The sequence below is a fragment of the Amblyraja radiata genome, chromosome 45 (genome assembly GCF_010909765.2).
Source record: "Amblyraja radiata isolate CabotCenter1 chromosome 45, sAmbRad1.1.pri, whole genome shotgun sequence".
Lineage (NCBI taxonomy): Eukaryota > Metazoa > Chordata > Chondrichthyes > Rajiformes > Rajidae > Amblyraja > Amblyraja radiata.
In genome coordinates this window covers 1,950,807-1,978,673 of record NC_046000.1, presented here as the reverse complement: position 1 = coordinate 1,978,673, position 27,867 = coordinate 1,950,807, and the positions used below count along the sequence as shown (strand labels likewise).

Genomic DNA, 27,867 nt, shown 5'->3' with positions numbered 1-27,867 from the left:
ACCGAGTTTGGTGATCAGTTTAGAGGGTGTAATGGTGTTGAATGCTAAGCTGTAATCGATGAACAACATTCTTACGTATGTGTCTCTGTTGTCGAGGTGGGAGAGTTCAAGTTCAAGTGAGTTTATTGTCATGTGTCCCTGTATAGGACAATGAAATTCTTGCTTTGCTTAAGCACACAGAAAATAGTAGGCATTTACTACAAAACAGATAAATGTGTCCATATACCATGATATAAATATATACACACATGAATAAATGAACTGATAAAGTGCAAATAGCAGAAAGTAGTTATTAATAATCAGAGTTTTGTCTGAGCCAGGTTTAATAGCCTGATGACTGTGGGGAAGTAGCTATTCCTGAACCTGGTTGTTGCAGTCTTCAGGCTCCTGTACCTTCTACCTGAAGGTAGCAGGGAGATGAGTGTGTGGCCAGGATGGTGTGGCTCTTTGATGATACTGCCAGCCTTTTTGAGGCAGCGACTGCGATAAATCCCCTCGATGGAAGGAAGGTCAGAGCCGATGATGGACTGGGCAGTGTTTACTACTTTTTGTAGTCTTTTCCTCTCCAGGGCGCTCAAATTGCCAAACCAAGCCACGATGCAACCGGTCAGCATGCTCTCGACTGTGCACCTGTAGAAGTTAGAGAGAGTCTTCCTTGACAATCCGACTCTCCGTAATCTTCTCAGGAAGTAGAGGCGCTGATGAGCTTTTTTGATAATTATGTTAGTGTTCTCGGATCAGGAAAGATCTTCAGAGATGTGCACGCCCAGGAATTTGAAGTTCTTGACCCTTTCAACCATCGACCCGTTGATATAAATGGGGCTGTGGGTCCCCCTCCTACTCCTTCCAAGGTCCACAATCAGTTCCTTGGTTTTGCTGGTGTTGAGGGCCAGGTTAATGCGCTGGCACCATATGGACAGTTGCTCGATCTCTCTTCTGTACTCTGACTCATCCCCATCAGTGATACGTCCCACAACAGTGGTGTCGTCAGCGAACTTGATGATGGAGTTCGCACTGTGGTTGGCTATGCAGTCATGGGTATAGAGTGAGTACAGCAGGGGGCTGAGCACGCAGCCTTGAGGTGCTCCCGTGCTGATTGTTATCGAGGCTGACACATTTCCACCAATACGAACAGACTGTGGTCTGTGGATGAGGAATCCAGTTGCAGAGGGATGCGCAGAGACCCAGTTCTGCGAGTTTGGTAACCAGTTTGGAGGGGATGATTGTGTTAAATGCCGAGCTGTAATCAATGAATAACAGCCTGACATATGAGTTTTTGTTGTCCAAGTGGTCCAGTGCAGAGTGGAGGGCCAGCGAGATCGCATCCACCGTTGATCTGTTGTGGCGGTAAGCGAACTGCAGTGGGTCCGGGTTTTTGTCGAGGTAGGAGTTGGTTTGCTCCATGATCAGCCTCTCAAAGCACTTCATCACCACCGGCGTTAGTGCCACTGGTCGATAGTCATTAAGGTACGTCACCTTACTCTTCTTGGGCACCGGTATAATTGATGTCCTTTTAAAGCAGGTGGGGACCTCAGACCTCAGAAGTGAGAGGTTGAAAATGTCCATAAAAACTCCCGCCAGTTGGTCCACACAGGTTTTTAGAACACGACCGGGTATACCATCAGGACCAGGTGCTTTTCGGGGGTTCACCCCTCTGAAGGATTTCCTGACATCGGCCTCTGTGACTGAGACTGAGACTGAAATGCTATCACAGCGAATGGGGGATCAGGAAGGCACATCAGTATTCTCCCTGTCAAAGCGTGCGTAAAACGCATTGAGCTCGTCAGGGAGTGATGTTTCACCGACATTCGAGCTGCCTCCTGGTTTCGCCTTTTAGGAGGTGATTGCATTCAGGCCCCGCCACAGCTGCCGAACATCTGTCTCATCTTCCAGTTTGGAGCAGAAGTCCCTTTTGGCCTTTTTGATGACCTCACCAAGGTCGTATCTGGACTTCATGTAGGCCACTGTATCATCGGACATGAATGCCCTGTGTCTGGACTTTAGAAGAGTGCGGATCTCAAAGTTCATCCAAGGTTTCTAATTGGGAAACACTCGGAAGGTTTTTTGTAGGGATGCAGTCCTCCACACATTTCTTTATGAAGTCTGTAACGACTGTGGCATATTCGTTCAAGTCCGTTGCCGAGTCCTTGAACATTGCCCAGTCCACGGACCCCAAACAGTCCTGGAGTTGTTCTTCTGCCCCCGCCCCCCCCCCCCCCCCCCCCCCCCCCCCCCCCCCCCCCCCCCCGACCAGCTCTGTGCTGTCCTCACTTCTGGGGGTGCGCTCTTCAATTACTGCCTGTAGGCAGGAAGAAGCAGCACCGCGGTATGGTCGGACTTATCGAAGTGAGGGCGAGGGATAGAACGATAGGCATTCTTGATGGTGGTGTAGCAGTGGTCAAGGGTGTTAGGTCCTCTGGTGCAGCAGGAGACATGTTGGTGGAAGTTGGGGAGTGAACACTGTAGCAGTAAACACTGCCCAGTCCATCAAAGTCAAAGACCAATTTCTATGTGTGGAGCTGCAGGAGATTGGCAAGGACCTGAGAGTATTTCTCTGTTTTTATTATAGAAAAATACATGAAGATGACGGAAACACTTTTTCCACAGAGAGTTGTGAGTCTGTGGAATTCGCTGCCTCAAAGGGCAGTGGAGCCCGGTTCTCTGGATACTTTCAAGAGAGAGTTAGATAGGACTCTTGAAGGTATGGGGAGAAGGCAGGAACGATACTGATTGTGGATGATCAGCAATAATCACATTGAATGGCTCGAAGTGCCGAATGGCCTACTCCTGAACCTATTGTCTATTGTTAATAACTTGAAGAATTAACAGGGAAGTCTTGTGGTGATCTTCAATATGGTAGAGGAGGCGCTGGATGAATGAAGCAGATCATTCTTTAAGGACTGATCAGCCATATTCAAGAATACTGTGCAAAGCTGGGGAAGAAATTACAGGAACCGAAGCTGAGATTTATCGATCATGATTCCACAAGGGTGAGGTGCTGGAACACTGGATGCTGGCCAATATTGTGTCTCCCTTTAATAACAGCTGCAAAGAAAAACCTGCCTAACATCCGTGGTTAGTGTCCAAAGGATAAACCACATGTGCAATTGGAAAGACGGGTTGATTAAGGATAGTCAGCATGGCTTTATATGTGGGAATCAAGTTTCACAAATTTGAGAATTTTAAGGAGATAACAAAGGTATTTGATGAGAGCGGAGCCATAGATATAGTTCATATCGACTTCAGCAAGGCCTTTAAGTTTGGGAGGCTGCTCTGGAAGGTTTGATTGCATCGAGTTCACGGAGACATAATTGGCTTGATGCTGAGGCAAGTGACCAGTGATATGTCTCAGGAGTTGGTGATGTGCCCATTGTTATTTGTCATCTACATCAACAATTTGGATGGAAATGTATCAGACCAAATTTAGCTTAATGCAGCCAGTGAGCAAGACTGTGCAGGTATAGAGCAAGATATAGATCAGCTCCAGAAATGGCAGAAGGAGGTTATTCTGAGTATGTGTGAGGTGTTGCACTTTGGGAGGTCAAATGGAAGGGGGAAGTATACAACTAATGACAAGATGGCATAACTTTTAAGGTGACAGGACCAACATTTAAAGATGTGCAGGGAAAGTTTTTATTCAGAGAACATTGGGAGCCTGGAAAGTCCACCCAGGGATGGTGGTGGAGGCAGATATGACACCAGTATTTAAAAGGCTTCTTGAAATGCACATGGATTGAATTGAATTGAATTGAATTGAATTGAATTGAAATAATTTAATTGCCACACAACCAAGGTCGGTGGTATTTGGGTTCAATTCAATGTGCAGTGAATGCAAGGATATGGATCATGTGTAGGCTTAGGAGATTCATTCTACATGGGCATAGTGGACCATGTAGAGTATGTGACATGATTTGTAAGTTTGGAGGTGACAGCAAAATATATGGTATTGTCAACAAAGAAGAAGATTTTCACGAATTATATCGTTTTTTCAATCAGATACATTTGAGATAAGTGCAAGGTGTGCAGTTTGGAAAGACAAAACAGAAGTTCACAGTGAATGGTAGTGCCCCGTGGCTGGTTGTGAAAAGAGGGATCCAAGTGTACAATTACTTAGTTCCCTGTAAGTGGCATCACGGGTAGACAGTGGAGTAGAGGGCTTTTGGCATGCTGACCTTCGTCAGTCAGAGCAGTAAGTATAGAAGTTGGGTGTTACATTGCAGTTGCATACGACATTAGTGAGGCTGCGTGTGGAGTGTGTTGTTCAGTTTGGGGCATTGTGTTACAAGGAAACATGCAAATAAGCTGGAAAGATGCAGAAAATAATAACAAGAATATTGCCAGCATTTGACTGAATTACATGAAGAGAATTTGCAGGCTGGGACTTTATTCCTCGGAGCATATGAGATTGAGTGGTGATCTTATCGAAAAGATCAAACCAAGAGGGGCATGGACAGAGTTATTGAAACAGTATTTTATCAATATTTGGGGAATCAGGGACCAGAGTGCATTAGTTTAAGGTGAGAGGTGAAATATTTAATGGCAATCTGATGAGCAACCTTTTCATACATGGTGGTGTGTTAATGAGATGAGATGTCAGATAATGTGATGGATACAAGTACAGTAACCATGTTTAAAACGCCATTTGGACTGTTAGAAGGATAGGAAAACTTCAGAGTGGTGTAGGTCAAACACAGATACACAGGACTACCTTAGATGGCATCCTGGTTGGCAGAGACAAGTTGGGCTGCAGAGCCTGTTTCTGTGCTGTATGACTGATATGAGGATACGAGAATGAGGAAGGGTGTAAAAGTGATGGCATTTAACTTCCTCAATATTGATGGGGATTGCCTCGATAAATAGGCCTTTGATGGAAGAATTTGTAAATGCCATCCGAGAGCATGTTTTGAAGCAGTATGTAGAGAGTGCTACTGGGGAGGGGCAGTACCGGACTTTATCTTGGGGAACGAGGATGTGAAGTTGATAGGTGTATCTATGGCAAATACATTTTCCATACAGAGGCCATGGTTCGATCTGTTTCAAGGTAGTCGTGAAAATAATTTGTTTTGTTTGTGAAACAGGGTCTTTAACTGGGAGAAGTTGGAGTTCAATAGTGTTCACCACCGTTGTTGGATGAATTACAGATGGTGATGAGTCAGATGGTGAGATTGACCGATTGACCAAATGGTGCCGGCACAACAACCTGGCTCCCAATACCAGTAAAACCAAGGAACTGACTGTTGACTTTGGAAGAGGAAGGATGAGGGACCACAATCCTGTTTATATCAATGGGACGATGGTGGAGAGAGTCAAAAACTTCAAATTCCTGGGCGTGCATATTTCCGAAGATCTTTCCTGGGAACAGCACACTGATGCAATTATAAAGAAAGCACATCAGCGCCTCTACTCCATAGTCCTACTCTACCTCTCTAATTTTACATATTTTTAGACATATTTTACTGGGCTCTCTCATAAAGTCTAATGTCTCCGCATCTTCCTTTCTTTGCCCCCCCGACATCAGTCTGAAAAAGGGTCTCGACCCGAAACGTCGCCTGTTCCTTCTCTCCATAGATGCTGCCTCACCGATGAGTTTCTCCAGCATTTTTTTTCTACCTTCAATTTGCAGTTCTTTCTTAAACATCAGCGCCTCTACTTTCTGAGAAGATTACGGAGATTTGGGATGTCAAAGAGGATTCTCCTGAACTTCTACAGGTGTACAGTAGAGAGCATATTGACTGGTTGCATCACGGCCTAGTTCAGCAACTTGAATGTCCAGGAGCGGAAAAGACTGCAAACTGTTGTGACCACTGCCCAGTCCATCACTGGCTCTGACCTCCCCACCATCGAAGGGATTTATCGGAGACGCTGCCTCAAAAAGGCAGCGAACATCATCAGATACCCACATCATTTGCCAGTTTGGCAAAAAAATAAATCAGGGAAGGTAGTGCATCCGTGGATAACAAGCGAAATCAGGGATAGTATCAAAACAAAAGATGAAGCGTACAAATTAGCCAGAAAAAGCAGCCTACCAGAGGACTGGGAGAAACTAGGAGTCCAGCAGAGGAGGACAAAAGGCTTAATTAGGAAAGGGAAAATAGATTATGAAAGAAAACTGGCAGGGAACATAAAAACTGACTGCAAAAGTTTTTATAGATATGTGAAGAGGAAAAGATTAGTTAAAACAAATGTAGGTCCCTTGCAGACAGAAACAGGCGAATTGATCATGGGGAACAAGGACATGGCAGACCAATTGAATAACTACTTTGGTTCTGTCTTCACTAAGGAAGACATAAATAATCTGCCGGAAATAGCAAGGGACCGGGGGTTAAATGAGATGGAGGAACTGAGTGAAATCCAGGTTAGCTGGGAAGTGGTGTTAGGTAAATTGAATGGATTTAAGGCCGATAAATCCCCATGGCCAGATAAGTTGCATCCCAGAGTACTTAAGGAAGTACTTAAAAAGGGAGGGAGAGAGAAAACGGGGAATTACAGACCAGTTAGTCTAATATCGATGGTGGGGAAAATTCTGGAGTCAGTTATTAAAGATGGGATAGTAGCACATTTGGAAAGTGATGAAATCATTGGACAAAGTGAGCATGAATTTATGAAAGGTAAATCATGTCTGACGAATCATAGAATTTTTCGAGGATGTAACTAGTAGAGCGGATAAAGGAGAACCAGTGGATGTGTTATATCTGGACTTTCAGAAGGCTTTCGACAAGGTCCCACATAAGAGATTAGTATGCAAACTTAAAGCACACGGTATTGGGGGTTCAGTATTGAGGTGGATAGAGAACTGGCTGGCAGACAGGAAGCAAAGAGTAGGAGTAAACGGGTCCTTTTCAGAATGGCAGGCAGTGACTAGTGGGGTACCGCAAGACTCAGTGCTGGGACCCCAGCTATTTACAATATATATTAATGATCTGGATGATGGAATTGAATGCACCATCTCCAAGTTTGCAGATGACACGAAGCTGGGAGGCAGTGTTAGCTGTGAGGAGGATGCTAGGAGGCTGCAAGGTGACTTGGATAGGTTGGGTGAGTGGGCAAATGCATGGCAGATGCAGTATAATGTGGATAAATGTGAGGTTATCCACTTTGATGGCAAAAACAGGAAAGTAGACTATTATCTGAATGGTGGCCGATTAGGAAAAGGGGAGATGCAACGAGACCTGGGTGTCATGGCACACCAGTCATTGAAAGTAGGCATGCAGGTGCAGCAGGCAGTGAAGAAAGCAAATGGTATGTTAGCATTCAAAGCAAAAGGATTTGAGTATAAGAGCAGGGAAGTTCTACTGCAGTTGTACAAGGTCTTGGTGAGACCACACCTGGAGTATTGCGTACAGTTTTGGTCTCCTAATCTGAGGAAATACATTCTTGCCATAGAGGGAGTACAGAGGAGGTTCGCCAAACTGATTCCTGGGATGGCAGGACTTTCATATGAAGAAAGACTGGATAGACTCGGTTTGTACATGCTAGAATTTAGAAGATTGAGGGGGGATCTTATAGAATCTTACAATATTCTTAAGGGGTTGGACAGGCTAAATGCAGGAAGATTATTCCCGATGTTGGGGAAGTCCGGAACTAGAGGTCACAGTTTAAGGATAAGAGGTCTTTAAGGTCTTTTAGGACCGAGATGAGAAAATCATTTTTTACACAGAGTGGTGAATCTGTGGAATTCTCTGCCACAGAAGGTAGTTGAGTCCAGTTCATTGGCTAGATTTAAGAAGGAGTCAGATGTGGCCCTTGTGGCTAAAGGGATCAGGGGGTATGGAGAGAAGGCATGGATGGGATACTGAGTTGGATGATCAGCCATGATCATATTGAATGGCGGTGCAGGCTCGAAGGGCCGAATCGCCTACGCCTGCACATATTTTCTATGTTTCTATAATCCTGGCCACACACTCATTTCACCACTTCCACCGCGAAGATGGTACAGGAGCCTGAAAACTGTAATGTCCAGGTTCAGGGACAGCTTCTTCCCTTCAGCCATCAGGCTATTAAACATGACAACAAACAAGCTCTGAACTACAAGAGACTATTATTATTATTGCACTATAATTATTTGTTTTGTGAGTATGTGTGTATGTGTATATATACACACTGAACTTTTCTTCTCTTGTTTATGTACTATGTTTACATATTCTGTTGTTTACATATTCTGTTGTGCTGCAGCAAGTAAGTATTTCATTGTTCTATCTGGGCCATCTATACTATTACAAAAATTCTCATCTTGACCACTTCCTGTCTACGTTGTAAATACATTTTGGAAAAAATGCTACCGTATATTGCTATGATTTTTTCCGCAATCTTACTCACTGTCCTCCTCTCCTCCAACCGCCCCAAGGTTTTTTCTGATCGGTGAAATAATAAAAAGGTTATGAATGTTTAAAAAATTGTGAGATCAGCTGATTGGCTTCTCGCCTGTCAGTCACCATGATGCATGTCACGCCCCTTCCGATGGCCTAGGAAAATAAAGCCCCAGAGGCCGGACGTGATTCAGTCACTCTGGAAGAATGTGATTGAGAGTTGAGTCCAGAACTGTGAGTCTACGCCATGAGTGAACTGAACTGTGAGTCTGCACTGTGCTTGAAATGAATTGTTAGCCTGCCCTGTGTTTGAAATGAGTTGTTGGCCTGCACTGTACTTGAAATGGAAATGAAATGAGTTGTTGGCCTTGCACTGTGCTCCAAATGGAAATGAAATGAGTTGTTGGCCTTGCACTGTGCTCGAAATGGAAATTAATTGAGTTGTTGGCCTTGCACTGTGATTGAAATGGAAATGAAATGAGTTGTTGGCCTTGCACTGTGTTTGAAATGGTATTGAAATGAGTTGTTGGCCTTGCACTGTGCTTGAAATGGATAAGAAGTGATTTGCTGACCTTGCACTGTGCTTGAAATGGAAATGAAATTAGTTGATGGCCTTGCACTGTGGTTGAAATCAGTTGTTGGCCTGCACTGTGCTTGAACTCAGTTGCTGGCCTGCATCGTGCTTGAACTCAGTTGTTGGCCTGCATCGTGCTTCAACTCAGTTGTTGGCCTGTACTGTGTTTGAACTCAGTTGCTGGCCTGCATCGTGCTTCAACTCAGTTGTTGGCGTGCACTGTGCTTATTCCAAAAATGATGCTCATACCGGAAGTCCCGCACACTTCGGAAGTCCCGCTCAGTGGAGAGGTTGCGCTCATTCCAGAAGTCCCGCTCAGTGGAGGGGCCACGCTCAACCACATCAGTAGATTCAAGAGAGTTTTACTGTCATATATATGTTGTGTGTGAGTGTGTGTGTGTGTGTGTGTGTGAGTGATGGAGGGTGTGAGTGTGTGTGAGAGATGGAGGGTGTGTGTGAGATGGGGGGTATGTGTGTGTGAGCCCACCAGCCGTGAGTGAGTGAACTGCTAGCCCACCAGCTGTGAATCAACTGCCAGCCCACCAGCCATGAGTGAGTCAACTGCCAGCCCACCAGACGTGAGTGAGTCAACTGCCAGCCCACCAGCCGTGAAGGACCTTGATAGTCAATCCTGGATCTCACAGGGAGGCAATGAAGGGAGAAAAATACTGGAGTGAGGTCAGAAACACACACACACACACACACACACACACCTACCCCTGAGTGACTGAGCTGCCAGCCCAAGAATCCATTCGGCCCACAATGTCTATACTAGCCTTCTGGAAACCTGTCCCTTTGGGCCACAATACCCACACTAGCGCTCCAGAAAGCCCCCTCCCCACTGGCCACCAATATTGGAATTGGTGGAGAGGTGGAATATTGGGTTGGGGGACCAGCCCTCCCGTGTGAACATGGGACCCAACGGTTCCCACTTAGGATGACAATAAAACACTCTTGACTCTCCTACAGGACCAGTGAAAGTGGATTGGGAGCAGGAGAGGGGGAAACTATCTGGTGTGTGGGAAGCATAAACAGTGAGGGAGTACGAGGTCGGAGTCAGCAGGTCCCCGTGAGATAAATAAGTAAATGTGCTTACCTTGGTTTAGTTCCGACTCTCTCTCCATCCCTCCCCCATCCTAATTCTCTGACTAACTTCAATGTCCTTCTGATAATTTTACTGATTTTATGCCTCCTTGTCACCTTAGCTAACAATGAACCATTCTACATTTCCTTATCATCGTCTGCTTTGAACTGTAATTTTACCCCACGATATCTCCAGACTCCCTTTCCCCTGACTGAAGAGCCGAAATATCACGTATCCTTTCTCTCCAGACATGCTGTCTGACATACTTAGTAGCTCCAAACTTTAGTGTCTATCTTTCATGTAAACCTGCATCTGCAGTTCCTTCCAACACACCTAATCTGTTGTAGTCTGGTCGACTGGTACATTCTGAGTGGGCCAGACAATACAACTAAAAGAGTAAGGAAGATAGATGACAGGCAAACTTGGTCATACTGATATCAACAAGAGGATTAAGCATAGAGTCCTACATGCTGCATTGTGCACAGGTGATAGATGATGTGTTGTTCCTTGAGCTTGTGTCGGGCCTTGTTGTAACATTACTGGAAATCACAGACCAGACATTGTACCAGGAACTGGCAGGTACAGAATGAGCCCCACACTTTCACACTGTACCAGAGATTGGAATCTGCAGTACTGGACCCCGGAGGATCTCTCTATCAGTCCCCGTGCAATCCAATGCCAACAACCCCTGTCCGCTCTCCTTTCCCCACCTGCACACTGCGCTGGGCCCGGGATGTTGACACCAGCCATTGGAACTGTGGAACATTTCTAGATTTAATGAGTCATAGACCTTTATAGCACAGAAACAGGCCGCCTGGTCCACCTTGGCCATGGCAATCATGTCTGCATTCTGGGTCGCCCGCTTTTGACCCTTAGCTTCTAATCCCTTCCTATCACAATATTGGTCAAAATATATATTAAACATTGTAATTGTACCTGTTTCCTCAGCAGATATGAACTACTCTCAGTTAAAATGTTGCCCTGATGTCCCTTTTAAATCTCTCTCCTCTCACCTTGGGCCAATGCTTCTAGTTTTAGAATCCTTTATCCTGGGGAAAATAAACTTAGTGTTCAATATCCATTCCCCTCATAATTGTTCACACTTTATTTAGGTCACCCCTCGGCCTCCTATGCTCCCAAATCAATCCTTGCATATCCAGCCTCTCCCTATATTTCAAACACACAAGTCCCCAAAACATCTTGGTAAACCTCTTCTGCACCCTTTCCAGCATAATTGCATCCTTGCTACAGCTGAGCAACTAGAACTACGTACAGTATTCCAGTTGTAGTCTCACCAATACAAAGCTGCATCATGATATCCAAATCTTTGTATACAATACTCTTCCCATTGAAGGCAAGTATGGCTAAGCCTTCACCACACCATCCATCTTCCAGCAATCTAGAAACCATGCACCTGTAATCCGAGATCTCTGTTCTGCAACATTCTCCAATGTTCTACCATTTATTGTGCAAGTCCTACCCTGGATTTGCATATCAGTGTGCAACATCTCTCATTTGTCAGAGTTAAATTATATTTGTCATTCCCCACCAAACCAAACTTCCTGCGTATGATGTGCACAGCCTAAAGTTGGCATTTAATACCATCATCCCTTCCATGCTGGTTACCAAGCTCTCAGATCTGGGTCTCTGCGCATCCGTCTACAATTGGATCCTCGAACTGATTGTGGTCCCAGCACACTGATGCAATTATAACGAAAGAACATCAGCACCTCTACTTCCTGAGAATATTATGGAGAGTCGGTATGTGAAAGAGGACTCTCTCGAACTTCTAAAGGTGTACAGTAGAGAGCATGCTGACTGGTTGCATCGTGGCCTGGTTCGGCAACATGAGCGTCCAGCAGCGGAAAAGAATACCCCTTCTCTCTCTCACAGTCTCGCACCTGTTTTGGGCAGAATTTCTGGCAGTTTCCCACCAGGCCTGAGTGACTGAGCTGTCAGACCTGAGTGACTGAGCTGCCAGCCCACCAGGCCTGAGTGACTGAGCTGCCAGCCCAAGAATACATTCGGCCGACAATGTCCATACTAGCCCTCTGGAAACCAGTCCCTTCGGCCCACAACACCCATACTAGCGTTCCAGAAAGCCCCCCTCCCCACTGGCCACCAATATTGGAATTGGTGGAGAGGTGGAATATTGCGTTTGGGGACCAGCCCTCCCATGTGAACCCAACGGGTCCCAACGGGTCCCACTTCGTCTAGTATCCCTATAAACCTTTCCTATCCATGTAAATGTAGTGTCACGCCAAAGATACTGGAGCTTGGTGTGACGCGAATGTAGGCAGTGGAAGCGGCTTCTGATTGGGGGAGCGAGGGATTGCAATGTTTCACCGCAGATATCCAATCAGCAGGTTTATAGCGAAGTGTGATTCATGTCTCCGACCACCCAATGACGATCCGCTCCTGCTCCATCCCTCATTAGCATAGGGTGACGCCGCTGCCTATATAATCCGCGCTCCGACTCCGAGCTGGTTACATCCGTGTTTGAAATCCACCGAGGAAATGCCTGATCCGCCGAAAACCAAAGATGCTGTAGGATCTTTGCCGAAAACAGCCGCCAAGAAGGAAACAGCCGCCAAGAAGGGCGCAAAGAAAGCTTTGCCGAAATCTGCAGTCAAAGGGGGCAAGAAGCGCAGGAGGTCGAGGAAGGAGAGTTACTCCATCTACATCTACAAAGTGATGAAGCAGGTTCACCCGGACACCGGCATCTCCTCCAAGGCCATGGGCATCATGAACTCGTTCGTGAACGATATTTTCGAGCGTATCGCGGGCGAGGCTTCCCGCCTGGCGCATTATAACAAGCGGGCGACCATCAGCTCCCGAGAGATTCAGACCGCCGTGCGCCTGCTTCTTCCCGGGGAGCTGGCCAAGCACGCCGTGTCGGAAGGGACAAAGGCGGTGACCAAGTACACCAGTTCCAAATAATGTTCCACACATTGTTGAGAAAACACCCAAAACCCAACGGCTCTTATAAGAGCCACCCACATTTTCGCAGAAAGAGTTGTACTAATGTTTCGACATTGAATCGCAGCAGAATTGTTTCAGCATATTTTTGTTTAGCGAATTATTTCACGTTCTTTTTAGTGATTTAATGTTGTTCCAATATATGCGGGATATTCCCGGTATCCATGTTGCGTTCCTGTCCATCAAACATAAGTAAAACTCCTTTCCCTTCACGTCAGCTTGTCCCAGTCATTATAAACCAGAGTTTGAAGAAGGGTTTCGACCCGAAACGTTGCCTATTTCCTTCGCTCCACAGATGCTGCTTCACCCGCTGAGTTTCTCCAGCATTTTTGTCTACCCAGTCATCATAAATTGTGCCCACGGCCAGCCGATTAGTGCTGTCGTTGATGTTTTATTGTCTTCATCTCTGTAACTGTTCTGAATTGCATTTCTACTCGGCAATTCGTCCACAGTCTTTCAAGGAGGAACGTTGCACACTTTCGCCCAAATTCCGATTCTTGTGAAAATGAACCAGACTATAATCCGACACCGTTTACATAGTGACCGATCGCTAATTGATGCCGATGATCGTTTTTTGTAATCGGTTACCGGGCCAGATAAATCGTAAATTAAATGTGTTGTGCTGTATTGCCCGGGGTTCAAGGTGGTCAACAATCAAGAGTATTTAATTGTCATATGTACCATGAACGGAACAATGACATTATTACTCGCAGCAGTATAATTAACATCTTAACGCAATGCACTTACATAAAAAATGATAATCAAAAAAGCAATGATTATGTGATGTAGCAAATTGTATTGACTTACAGATTTATAGTTTGGCGGCTATTTCAAAGGTCGAGTTTTGGAGGGACTGGCAGTTATTTTCAGCGCTTTTCTGTTGTGGGTTTTGATTGGTAGATAAAACAGTTCTGTGATTGGGTCATTCTTCACACCAATGAGATCATGTCCTTTTTCACCAATCACCAGCGGTTCTCTGGATTCCTCAAACAGGTATAAGAAAGGCGAGTCTGTGATCATTTTCTCATTCTGCGTGTACAAAACATCAGGAGATGTCTGGACCAAAGATCCTATAGCGGAGCAAGATATGCCACTCCTGCGAAATGCAATGGGATGACGTGTAGTACGCTACGGAGGGGATTCTTGGCATTTTTCCCCGCCCATTTTAGTAACCGGAGCCCTACCTGACCCGACCTAACTAGTAGTGTAATCAACGTTGCGGGGCAACCGTTTGTGTATGTGATTATAGCGTTAGATTCATAATTCTGTCAGTTCATACTTCTATTAATTCTTGTCAAGAATAAAATTTGACTCTGGTAATTGTCTTTTTTTATGTTTTTTAAATCATTTCTTTTTAAATGGCTCCCAAACAGTGTTTGAGTTGATTTTGTAGTAACCGGAACCTACCCGACCCGCAGGGTAATTGACATTGCGGGGGAAGTTTTTGTGCGTGATATAGGGTTAGATTCATAATTCTGTTAGTTTATACTTCTGTTAATTCTTGTTAAAGAATAAAATGTTTATGAACACACATACATGAATGTGATATAAATGTATATAATCATATAACACACACAATTATATTTCTTCTGATTTTTATATCCAATGATGAACTTTATTTCAGACTAGACAAGGGACATTAAATAAGAAACATTGTAAACCTCCCCACAACTTCACACACACTAGGCCATATCCCACCCCTCAACTCTTCCCCCCCCCCCCCCCCCCCCCCCCCCCCCCCGCACTCCCTCACCTCCCCCCACACTACAATGTCTCCCCCTTCCAATGCCCTTCTCCCCGGGCCCCTCTCCTCGCTGCCCCGGGCCGCACACCCCCTCTCCCCGGACCGCGCACCTCCCTCTCCCCTCTCCCTGGGCCGCGCACTCCCTCTCCCCGCCCAAGTCAAAGACCAAAGCGAAGATACGGGAGCGGAGGCGGAAGCAAAGATCCGATCTTTGGCCAGAAGCAAGATGGCGGAGGCTGGTGCTAAAATGGGTCCTATAATCACCCATGAATCTGCCCATGACCGTACTACGCGTTTGCGTGGGAGTAACCCATCTTGCTCTGCTATAGGATCTTTGGTCTGGACGAGGAAAAACCAGCGGCAAAGCTCGGGCCAAGGCCAAGTCTCGCTCGTCCTGGGCTGGACTGCAGTTCCCGGTCGGTCGTGTTCATAGGCACTTGAGGAAAGGCAACTATGCCCAGCGGGTGGGTGCAGGAGCCCCTGTCTATCTGGCTGCTGTGCTCGAGTATCTGACGGCTGAAATCCTCGAGCTGGCCGGCAACGCGGCCCGGGACAACAAGAAGAGCCGCATCATCCCCAGACATCTGCAGCTGGCCGTCCGCAAAGACGAGGAGCTCAACAAGCTGCTGGGAGGGGTGACCATCGCTCAGGGCGGTGTGTTGCCCAATATCCAGGCCGTGTTGTTACCCAAGAAAACCGGCGGAGTCAGCAAGTAAGCGAGAGAAACTCAACATAGTGACCCAAAGGCTCTTTTCAGAGCCACTCACCATGTCTGTGGAAGGGCTGATTATCGATTATGCTTAGTGCGGGACAAGTGTGCCTTGTCGTTGTCGAAAACCGACTGCACATTGAATTGTCTACACGGTGGCGGAGCGGTAGACCAACTGCCTTACAGCGCCAGAGACCCTGGCTCGATCCCGACTACGGGCGCTTCCCTGTACACAATTTGTACGTTCTCCCCGTTTCCTCCCACACTCAAAAGACGTCCAGGGTTGTAGGTTAATTGGTTTGATATAAATGTTTAAAAATATATGTTTTTCAAACCTTTATCATTTGTAGGATAGTGTTCATGTGTGAGGATCGCTAGTCGGTGCGGACTCGCTGGTCCGAAGGGTCAGTTTCCGCGTTGTACCTCAAAACTAAACATGAAACAGCGGTTGGCTGATGCGGGAAGATAGATTGAGGCAGATATTCCTCAGAACATTAGCAGCGACCTACAGTAAGAGATCCTCCTCGAAACCAACTCCGTTTCCCTCTCACCTACAGAACAATTAACGCAGCAACACTAAAATCGACTCGAGGTTTCTATCCGAAAACAGCGACTAATATCCAGCCTCGGGCATAACTGAATTCCTTCAGTTCCGCTAGCGGATCAGTAAAACCGCACCGCATACGATTTATGGGGACATTAAAGTCGATATAAATTGATGGAAACAATATTATGATAACATTTGCCTCTGTTCTTGTTTGCACTGAAAATGGCCAGCAATGTGAGGAGGAAAAAAATAGTTAAGACAACTGTGGGTCCCTTGAAGACAGAAACAGGTGAATTTATACTGGAGAACAAGGTATTGGCAGACGAGTTGAACAGATACTTTGGATATGTCTTCACTAAGGAAGGCACAAACAATCTCCCAGATGTACTGGTGGCCAGAGGACCCAGGGTGATGGACGAAATGAAGGAAATTTGCATTGGGCAGGAAATGGTGTTGGGTAGGCTGATGGGACAGAAGGCTGATAAATCCCCAGGGCCTGATGGTCTGCATCCCAGGGTACTTAAGTAAGTGGCTCTGGAAACCGTGGACACATAGGTGATCAATTTTCTAATGTTCTATAGATTCAGGGTCAGTTCCTGTGGATTGGAGGGTAGCTAATGTTATCCCACATTTGACGAAAGGAGGGAGAGAGAAAACAGGGAATTATAGACCAGTTAGCCTGACATTGATGGGGGGATAAAAGCTGGAGTCAATTATAAATTTTACTTCGGAGTCACGTGAGTGAATACGTGAAGAAGGCCGTCCAGGCGCATGCGCGTCATCTCGTCAGACGCATTGCGCAGCGACCGCGGTAGGAGGTGTGGAACCTCTAAGCGATGAGTGAAGGAAAACCTGAACGTAAGTATTTTCTACTTTTACTTTCAGGCTGCTTTTCTTCGGAGACTGATTGCAGAGACACAGGCAAGTCGTATGTATGGGGAAAGGTGGGAGGAAGAATAGTAAGCGCACCGCAGTAAGCACTCTATAAGACAAAGTGTCTGAGAGTAGCGGGCGCCCGACTAAAAAGTTGATTGTAAAGAAATAACTATTTTACACGGGAGGGGAAAAGTCCCGTTGAAACTCCCATAGGGAGCAACCGCATGGAACACCCAGAAGATGTTCTGGGAAACATTGACCCAGATTTGAGCCAGTGACCGAAATGCCTGATGATAAAGATGAATATATGGGCTGACCTGACAGGGAGGCAGCACCAGAAATGTCTGAAAGACAATACAGGCGTTGGTCTACAGGAGACCCAGAATATGGAGCAGCACCCAAAAGTGGGCTGCCAATATACAGCTCAAATGAAGAGCTTGATGTACCCCAAAGAGGGACAAAAAAGCGTCGGCCTATAACAGAGCCATCGCATGAAATACCTGATGATGAATATCCAGGTGAAACCCATTATGAGGAGGAATATCCAGAATACTCTGATAATGAAGCAGTTGAGGGCCAGAACCCAGTGCAAAAAGGAAAAATGCCAGTGCTGGCCCAAAAGTTCTATAGTCCCAGACACAAGGGACAACCTCTTCCAGAGGAAATGGCAGAGAGTATAAATTACCTGCTTTCCCATCAATCAGAAGATGCAACAATGGATGAAGTTATGAACAAATATGAAATCCCGCAGAACTGTGCTCTGCTAGGAGTGCCAGCTGTTAACAAAGAAGTGTGGAAGTATATGGGCATTGCAGTAACAGCTCAAGAAATGAGATTACAGCGGGTATTAAGATTGGTCAAATATTACGGCATTTGCCAAAGATCTGGAATAAGGAAATGTGACAATGGCACAACAGGATGTAATAGGAATGATGTGTAATGCACATTTTGAAATAAACTGTATTTGTAAAACTGTGATAAGACCTAACATGCATCCTAAGTTTGCAGGGCTCTGTAAACCATCTAATATACAATTGCCAAATTTACTCTTTGGAGAAGAGCTTGCCAAAAAACTAAAGGTTCTCAACGAAGAATCAAAAACCATCGGGATGATGAAACCACAGATGTTTGGCAGCACAGCTAGAAAGCAATATCCATACCGAAGGGGAACTGGTGAAGGAACAAGTCGCTTGTACTCACATACAAGATATGGACATACAACCCCAGGACGTGGAGGTCATGGTATTTCCACAAGGGGCAATGTACAAAAAGTGACACCAGTAAACTCTGAGGTAGGTGGCTCTGGTACTGAAAGAAACATATCAGATGTATCCTACTTACAAGTTGGGGGTAGGTTACAATTCTTTTTAAAAGAATGGAAACTAATAACATCTGATGCATATATACTGTGCAGTATTATGGAGTTTAGAATTGAATTTTACCAGAATGAAAATCCCCTACACAACATACTCCAAAAAGAATATAGTCCTTCTCTAAAGAAGAGATGAGAAGAATTCAAATAGAAATTAAGATTTTGAGTAAAAAAAGGGTAATAGAGAAAACAACTTGTCAAAACCATCAGTTTGTATCTAGTATTTTCTCTAGAACAAAAAAGGATGGGGGTACTAGAATCATTTTGGACCTCACAAGTCTTAACTCTTTTGTGCAGTATAAACATTTCAAGATGGAGACGTACTAATGCTTTGCAATTAATTTCAACAGAATGCTATATGGCAAGCATAGATCTCCAAGATGCACATTATTCTGTTGCGGTGCATGTGTAACATCGCAGATATTTGAAATTTGTCTGGATGTCTCAAATGTGGCAGTTTAAAGCCTCAGTTTGTTTACAAAACTGTTGAAGTCCAATTTTAGCATTGTTAAGAACTCAAGGCCATTTGATAATGGCTTACTTGGATGACATTTTAATTGTGGGAGATACTGAAGCCATGGCAACAGCTTCAGTTTTAAAAAGTAAACCTCACATTTCAAAGAATGGGATTTGTCATTCATTCAGAGATATCCAGACTGATACCTAACAAAATAATTGATTACTTGGGGTTCACTATTAATTCAGAACACAAGACAGCTTACCCAAGGACAAAAAGTTGCAAGTGATTAAGGGCTGTAACATAGAAACATAGAAACATAGAAAGTAGGTGCGAGAGTAGACCACCAGGTCCGTCGAGCCCGCACCGCCATTCGCTCATGGCTGAACACTAAACAGACACACTTACCCACAAACAGTAGACACAAGACACAGAACACAAGACACTACCCTCCCCTTTATACCGCTATCACCCCTCTCACCCCAAGAACCTCGTGATCTCCTGGGGGAGGCAAAAAAACGGATAAAAACCCAGGTCCAATTCGGGAAAAAAATCTGTAAGGAGTTAATTGCAGGCAAACAACCATCAATCAGGCAAGTAGCAAATCTAATTTGCAAGTTAATTGCTTCATTTCCAGCTGTTCAGTTTGGACCACTGCATTATCAGACAGCTGCAGTGAGCAAAGATATCAGCATTTGGAAGACATGCTGGACGTTACGATAGGCATATACAACTAACTAACACAGTAATTGAGGATATAAAATGGTGGATTAAAAATGTGGATTTCTCTCACAGGAAAATTCTGATTGAATCACCAGCTGCCATTTTATAAACAGATGCAAGTGCACTGGAATGGGGAGCTGCGGATGCCATCTCAAGCTGTGGAGATAGATGGAATGCAGAGGAAGAACCTTTGCTCGAGACACATGGCATAAATTATCTTTAATTACTAAGTGTATTGCATGGGTTGAAAGCCCTTGCCGAAAGGTACAACATTTGCATGTACAGGTTCAGATTGACAACACTACGGCAGTGGCACATGTCAATCACATGGGTGGAATCAAGTCAGAAGCATGTGACAGATTGGCAAACATGATTCGGCACTGGTTCATTGAGAAAGATATTGGCTTTCTGCAAGTTACCTACAAGGTAAATTCAACATAATTGCAGATACTAGGTCAATAAATTTCAATGACAACACAGAATGGATGTTAAATAGTGATATTTTCCACAAAATTATGAAAAAATTTGGGAAACACCAAGATGAGTTTACGTTAAATTGGGGTGGAATGTTTTGGATGCATTTCCTCCCTTTTGTCTCGTCAATAGGTGTCTACAGAAGATCAAACAAGATTATGCTTCAGGATTGTCGGTGGTTCCAGATTGGCCCACACAAACATGGTATCCATTAGGGTTAAAAATGGTGACTGAACCCATTATGGATGTCTTTAGACAAGAAAACCTACTTGTGCACCCTGTAACTGGTGAATTTCTTCCTTTACATGATCGTGTTGATTTATTGATTTGCAGATTCTAACAAGTACCTAGAAGCAGTACATTTTCTTACATTACGAAATGGGAACAGTTTCTTCAACAAAAAAATTTCTTACCATACTGCAGACGCTTCAGATGTTGTAGAAATTTGTCAAAATTACATTTTGATGATAATTTAAGCTATAGTGTGATCAACACAGTAAGGAATGCTTTGTCGGCATACTTATCGAGACCATCGGAACATTAAGTTCTAGGATCACGCCCTTTGACTTGTAGATACATGAAGGGCATCTTTAATGCTACTTAGGGATTGGGATACCATCTCAAATTTGTCGTTAGACAAAATTACGATAAAAGCAGTCATGTTAATGGCTTTAGTATCAGCTCAAAGAGTACAAACATTACACAAGTTAAGGATAGACAGAAAGGGAATGAAAACAGAGGAAATTACATTCTATGTCTATGACCTGCTAAAACAGAGCAGACCAGGAGTCTCGGGGTGTAAATTGATTTTCAGCTTATCCTGCAGATCAAAGACTTTGTGTAGTTACATATTTAAAATACTACATTGAGACTACCAAACATCTTACAGGTGTAGAAACGGGATTATTCATCAGCCATAAAGCCACACAAAAAAGTGACAACACAAACAATTTCAAGATGGCTGAAGAAGGTGCTATTGGATGCAGGAATTGTTACTGACAAATTTAAACCTCATTCCACCAGGGCGGCGGCAACATTGGCGGCCAAGGATTTGGACGTTCCAATAGACCATATCCTTGCGGCCGCAGGTTGGGAAAATGAAAGGATGTTGCACAAGTATTATCACAAAGAAATTGCAGACCCTGGTGTATTTGGTGGTACTATTTTGAATTCAGTATTAAATGTCTCTAGAGATTAAAATGGGACATATAATGTTTTACCATAAAATAAACCATTAATTAAACAAGTATGATGGTTTGCATGTTATTGACTGTTTGTCACTCATAGAGTCAAGCAAAATGCAGTGATACGCCGGAACCCAATCCACGGCCTGAAATCACAGAAGCTTTAAAATCTTCACGTAGTCACTCACGTGACTCCGAAGTAAAATAGTAAGATTAAACGAGGTTCACGAGGTTAATTCCTGGGATGGCGAGACTGTCATATGTTGAAAGAATGGAAGGACTGGGTTTGTATACACTGGAATTTAGAAGGATAAGAGGGGATATTATTGAAACCTACAAGATTATCAAGGGATTGTACACGCTAGAGGCAGGAAACATGTTGCCGATGTTGGGGAAGTCCAGAATCAGGGCCACAGTTTAGAAATAAGGGGTAGGCCATTTAAGGCGGAGACGAGGAATAACTTTTTCAGCCAGAAAGTTGTGAATCTGTGGAATTCTCTACCTCAGAAGGCAGTGGAGGCCAATTCTCTGGATGCTTTTATGAGAGAGTTAGAAGGAGCTCTGAAAGATAGCTGAGTGAAGGGATATGGGGAGAAGGCAGTAAAGGAGTACTGATTGTGGATGATCAGCCATGATCACAGTGAATGTGCTGGCTCGAAGGGCCGAATGGCCTCCTCCTGCACCTATTGGCTATTGTGGGAGGGCAACACTGGATCTAGTATTGGGAAATAGGGAAAATTTGGAAGGGCAAGTTAATGAAGTGTGTGTGAAGTAGCCTGTTGGGACCAGTGACCACAGTTTGATTAAGTTTAAGATAGTTATGGATAGGGACGGAGAGGGTCCAAGTATTCAAATGCTCAACTGGAGTAAGGTCAACTTTGAGGGTATGAGAGAAGGTCTCGCTCAAGTTGACTGGAGCAGGTTATTAGAGGGGAAAGGAACATCGGCCAAGTGGGATGTTTTTAAAAGTGTACTGAAGAAAGCTCAGGATGTTTACGTCCCCATTAGAGTGAAGGGCAAAGCAGGCAAGTGTAAGCAAGCTTGGTTGATGAGGGAAATTGAGATGTTAGTCAAAAACAAGAAGGATGCATGGGACAGGTATAGGCAGATGGGATCAAGTGGATCCCTGGAGGCGTTTTGGGAACTAAGGATTAAACTAAAAAAAAAATCAGAAATGCAAAAAGTGGCCAGGAGATGGTTCTGGTGGTTAGCATTAAGGACAATCCCAAAAGGTTTTATAAATACATAAGGGGGAAAAGGGTAACTAGAGGGAGAGTGAGACCTCGGGAATAAAAGTGGTCACCTCTGTGTGAAATGGGCAAGGTCCTAAAAGAGTAATTCTTCTCTGTATTTAACATGGAGAAAGACAGTAGGACGGAGGAAATTGGAGCATTCAGTGGAAGTGTCTTGAGAGCAGTCAGGGCTACTGTCGAAGAAGTACCAAAGATAAGGTCGTGTTTGAAGGTACACAAATCTCCAGGGCCTGATCTGATATATCCGAGGACATTGAGGGAAACTAGAGAGGAAATTGCGGGAGCCCTGGTTGAAATTTATGAGTCGTCCTTCAATACCGGAAGACTGGAGTGTGGAAAAATGTTGTGCCTCTTTTCAAGAAAAGGCCGCAGGGAAAATGCTGGGAACTATAGGCCAGTGAGCTGAACATCTTTAGTTGGTAAGTTACTGGAGAGTATTCTGGATATGTAGGATATACAGGCATTTGGTTGGGCAGTGGCTGATTCGGGATAGTAGGCATGGTTTGTATCTGGGAGGTTATGTCTCCAAAATCTGATTTAAATTTTTGAAGACATGAATAAAAAGTTTGATGAGGGCAGAGCAGTAGATGTTGTGTACATGGACTTCAGTAAGACGTTCTACAAGATTCCACATGATAGGCTGCTCTGGAAGAGATAGCTGAATGGATAGCAAATTGGGTCATTGGAAGGAAGCAGAGGGTAATAGTGAAAGGTTGCTTCTCAGACTGGTTGCCTGTGGCGAGTGACGTGCCTCAGAATACGGTGCTGGGCCCGCTGTTGTTTGTCATCTATGTCAAGGATTTGGATGAGAAATACATGGCAAGATTAGCAAGTTTGCTGATGAAACAAAAGTTAGTGGTTTTGCAGATAGTGAAGATGGTTGTGAACGATTGCAACAGGATCTGGATCGATTGGCCAGGAATGATGGATGGAATTTAATACAGAGAAGTGTGAGGTGTTGCATTTTGGAAAGTCGAACAAGGGCAGAACCTACACAGTAAATGGTAGGCCTCTGGGTGGTGTTGTAGAGCAGAGGGTTCTAGGAATACAGGTGCATGATTCCTTGAAGGTCGAGTGGCAGGTAGATAAGGTGGTCAAAAAGGCTTTTTGCACTTTGTCCTTCATCAGTCAAAGTATGGAGTATAGAAGTTGGGAGGTCATATTGCAGTTGTCTTAGACGTTGGTGAGACTGCAATAAGAGTATTGTGTTCAGTTCTGGGCACCATGTTATTGGAAAGATATTGTCAAGCTTGAAAGGGTTCAGAAAAGATTTACGAGGATGTTTCCCGGACTAGAGGGTGTGAGCTTTAGGGAGAGGTTGAGTGGGCTGAGCCTCTATTCCATGGATCGCAGGAGGATGAGAGGAAATCTTATAGCGCTATACAAAATTACGAGAGAAATAGATTGGGTAGATGCACAGAGTCTTTTGCCCAGAGTAGGGGAATCGAGGACCAGAGGACGTAGGTTCAAGGTGAAGGGGAAGATATTTAATAGGAATCCAAGAGGTAATATTTTTCACACAGTGTATGTATGGAGCAAGCTGCCAGAGGAGGTAGATGAGATTGGGACTATCCCTTCATTTAAGAAAAAGTTAGACAGATACATGGATAGGACAGCTTTGGAGGGATATGGACCAAGCGCAGGCAAGTGGGACTAGTGTAGCTGGGACATTTGTGGCCAGTGTGGGCAAGTTGGTTCAAAGGGCCTGTTTCCACAATGTATCACTCGATGACCATAATATTCCCTGCTCCTTCCCCGCAGACCAATATATAACATTCTGAAAATAAAAAAACGAAATGCAAAATCCTGAAATCTGAACTAAAAATAGAAAACCATAAAAAGGTTCAGTGGGGCTGGGGCAGCATATTATGGAATCATTGTTCGTCAGTGTGGAAATAGGCCTTTCATCCCAATGTTCATGCTGAGCTAGTCGCATTTGTGTACTATTGCCCCTTTAACGATTTGCTAATGATCTAGCTGTCCAAATATGATTTTAAAATGTGAACTATACTTGCCTCTACATCTGGCAGCTCATCCCAAACACCCATCTACCTCTCTGTAGTCATCCCTCAGCCTGTGTTGTTTCAAGGCAAGCAGTCTCTGGGGAAGGTAAAACAGATAATGATTCAGGGCATAGATCCTTCATCAGTTAACATTCCGGTCACTTTCCTAGTTGGTTATGTACCAGTCTATGAGCCATTGTATTTCAGGGACCAGGAGCCTGATATTTCTAAACCTCAGAACTCTGTCATGTCTCGCATTTTACATAACGTGCTTCTGTTATTCCCAAAAAGGAAAATTCTACATTCAGAGCGACAGAAGGCTGCAGCCCAGAAAGGGGAACTTTGCCCTCCATGTCCATGTCCACCTCTTTTCCTCATCTATATTAATCCCATCTGCCTTTTTAAGGACTGTGGCCTATAGGACCTTCCTATTTAACTGCCTAATTGCCTCAAACACGGTGATGGCACCTGATTCCACCATCTCCTCTGGCAACATGATTCAAGTGTCAACCATCAAAACAAAAGTCTGCTCTCTTGTTTTTAATACACATGGAAGGGGGAATAATTTTTTGATGATCTCACCTATCAGTAGATATATACTTTCATCTGGTTAATAATCAATCTCCTTCACTGCAGGGAAAACAAAACAAGAATCTGTAATGTTTTCTCACAACTGAATGTCTCCAGTCCAGGCAAGATGCTGGTGAATCACCTCTGCACTCACTCCAACCCAACCACACTCTCCCCGTAGTGTGGTGACTAGAACGGTACACAATACTGCAGATGTGGATGAACTAGTGTTATGTAAAGTTGCAATAAAAGTTGTCTTTATCGGTCTCTTTTTCTTCTCCCGTCAGGTTGCCAGATCATTGCTATCTTCGGTGCACGATCTGGTGACATTCTGAGTACATGTCCTGCAAATTTCATCCTGCGTACCTCTATGTCCTGGCTGAGAGGCTTTGTTGCAGTTTCCCGGTAGATATCCTCATTTGTGATGTGGTCTCTGTAGCTGGTCTTCAGGATTTTCCTCAAAAAAAGTTTTGGAATGAATTCAATTTCTTTTTCATCTTCACATTGATTTTCCATGTCTCACTGGCAGAGAGGGCTGTAGGGAGGATTACAGACAGGAAGAGCTTGAGTTTTAGCATCTTGGATATCCCGCCACTAGAACATATTGGCTGCATTTTTCTGAAGACTGATGCAGCTTTACCAATTCGGGAGTTGATGTCGATCTCCACATCTACTGTGAACATGATGCCAAGAAAGGTAAATCTTGTGGCGTTTTCCACAGGTTACCCATTGATTATCAGTTGGTCTATTGGCTGCTGGTCTCCAGTCTGCATGATCTTTGTCTTTTGGCAGCTGATCTTTAATCCAACCTTTGATGCATTCTCCTCCAGAGCTGATATCTCTTTAAGGATTTGTCTCGACTCTGCTAGTATTGCAATGTCATCGGCAAAATCTAGGTCTTTGGGGCGTCTTTCTGTTGCAAAATGGGCGGTTGCAAAAAACCGAGGGCGGAGTTGGAAGATGAGAGACGTCCCTCTTTCTGTCTGTCACTCTGATTCTGCCTTTTCCCCTCCTGCCTCTTTCTCTGCATTTCCCCGGCTGGTCGGGGCGCTGCGTATAAAAGAAGACAGAAACAGTCAGCTTCAAAGATCTTAAAGCAGGAGTTGAAGTGCTGAGCCACCGGGAGTTCAGGTAGGTTCTTGCGGACTGAGCGGAGGTGTTCGGCGAAACGATCGCCCAACCTCCGCTTAGTCTCACCGATGTAAATCAGCTGGCTCAGCACTTCAACTAATTAATTCCCATTCCCAATCCGACCTCTCTGTCCTGGGTCTCCTCCATTGCCAGAGTGAGCAACACCGGAAATTGGAGGAAAAGCACCTCATATTCCGCCTGGGTTGTTTGCGTCCCGGGCCATGAACATTGAATTCTCCCAATTTTGCTAGCCCTTGCTGTCTCCTCCCCTTCCTTAGCCCTCGAGCTGTCTCCTCCCATCCCCCCGCCCTCGGGCTCCTCCTCCCTTTTTCCTTCCTTCTCCCCCCCCCCCCCCCCCCCCCCATCAGTCTGAAGAAGGGTTTCGGCCCGAAACGTCACCTATTTCCTTCGCTCCATAGATGCTGCTGCACCGGCTGAGTTTCTCCAGCATTTTTGTGTACGCTCACCATAGTTGCCTTTTCTCTAGGAGCCTGTGAACACCGCCCACCGGGAATTGCAGTCCAGCTCGGGACGAGCGTGACTGAGGCTTGGCCTTGCCTCCGGTTTTCCCTCGTCCAGTCAATTTCCACAAGCTTCTGCGGAAAGAAAATTTGGAAATGAAAGATCCTATAGGATCTTTGGTGGAAATTCTCCTGCACTGGCCCTGCTTGTAGCTTCTAGAGAGGGATGTGGTGGGGCGCTTACTATTGGTCGCACAGCGCTTCATCTCATTGGTAATATGAAATAGGCCAATCGTAGAGCTGCCTCGTTCTCCAATGACCAGACGCCAATAGGAAAACAACCGTCGCTCCACAAAAGAACTGACATTTGAAAAGCCCGCCCAAAAATAACATTCTAATGACCGCGGTGATCAAGCTAAAAACTGTTATGTTCAGTGGTGGAATAACTAGTTTAATAAAATACATTTCTATCTGCTACTACTCCAATTCCCTAATCACTGCTCATTCTGTGAGCGGCTCTTAAAAGAGCCTTTGTTTTGTGTTGGAATAAAGGGGGTAGTTATTTAGCCACCGAACCCGTAGAGAGTGCGGCCCTGTCGTTTCAGAGCGTACACCAAATCCATGGCAGTGACCGTCTTGCGCTTGCACCAGGAAAGCCTTCAGCACCCCGCGGGTCTCCTCGTATATCAGACCCGAGATCCGCTTGACCCCACCACTTCGAGCCAGGCGGCGGATAGCTGGCTTGGTGATGCCCTGGATGTTATCGCGAAGCACTTTGCGGTGCCGCTTTGCTCCGCCTTTCCCTAATCCTTTGCCTCCTTTCCCTCGACCAGACATGATGCTGCTTCACTCGAGTCGCTGCTCAGTGATAATCTAACTGGTGCTGTCTCTTTTTATACGCAGCGCCCCGACCTGCCCGAGATACGCAGAGAGTGCGAGACGGGGAGAGGAGGTGACAATGTAACAGACAGCTTCGTCTCATATTCCAGCTCCACGCCCCAGATTCCTGAAAACATTTTTCACACGGTTTGCCCACAAACCACCCGAAATTTAGCGCTCCGGCCAAACTTTCAGACAGACATTCCGTGGTAAACGTCAGTCAGTGATATTACCCCTGTCAAATTAATTTGTCTCCTTCCGATTCATCCTCGGAGCCCGTTCCCTCTGCCGATATCGCCCACCCCACAGCGTTCAGCAGCTTTAAACACGGATGATTTGGCAATATTACTGAGTTGATGCATGGGCTCTGAGGCGGGGATTTTGTCAGTGTTATTGTCTCGCTGACAAGGAAACGGCTTTGAACTCAGCTTGAAGCCAAACGTATGCCCAGTCCGAGTGAGGTTTAGCCCGGACATACCATTTAGTTGTATTCCATATACTGGATACCGGGGGGAGGGGTGGGGGGTGCAGCGAATGTCAG

General features: G+C 45.0%; 4 protein-coding genes and 1 pseudogene across 4 annotated transcripts in view; 2 read left to right on the top strand and 3 right to left on the bottom strand.

Moving 5' to 3' along the window:
* LOC116968392 overlaps positions 1 to 10,805 on the bottom strand; it is a 39,446-nt gene extending 28,641 nt beyond the window's left edge. The window contains exon 1 of the mRNA XM_033015175.1: positions 10,675 to 10,805. Within this exon, the coding sequence (XP_032871066.1) occupies positions 10,675 to 10,805 (131 nt within the window). The remainder of the gene's footprint in view (positions 1 to 10,674) is intronic.
* The window catches only part of LOC116968503 (histone H2B-like), a 158,304-nt gene that overhangs the window by 103,704 nt on the left and 26,733 nt on the right, over positions 1 to 27,867 (bottom strand). The gene's annotated exons all lie outside the window — the stretch shown is intronic.
* On the top strand, positions 12,458 to 12,963 carry LOC116968507 (histone H2B-like). Its single transcript, XM_033015275.1, has one exon. The coding sequence runs from the start codon at positions 12,482 to 12,484 to the stop codon at positions 12,902 to 12,904; it is 423 nt and encodes a 140-aa protein (XP_032871166.1). The 5' UTR covers positions 12,458 to 12,481; the 3' UTR covers positions 12,905 to 12,963.
* Positions 13,796 to 15,554, top strand: LOC116968547 (late histone H2A.L3-like). The gene is made up of 2 exons (XM_033015315.1): positions 13,796 to 13,997; positions 15,025 to 15,554. Coding segments are annotated over exons 1-2 (381 nt in total). The 5' UTR covers positions 13,796 to 13,995; the 3' UTR covers positions 15,404 to 15,554.
* Positions 26,977 to 27,374, bottom strand: LOC116968595 (annotated as a pseudogene).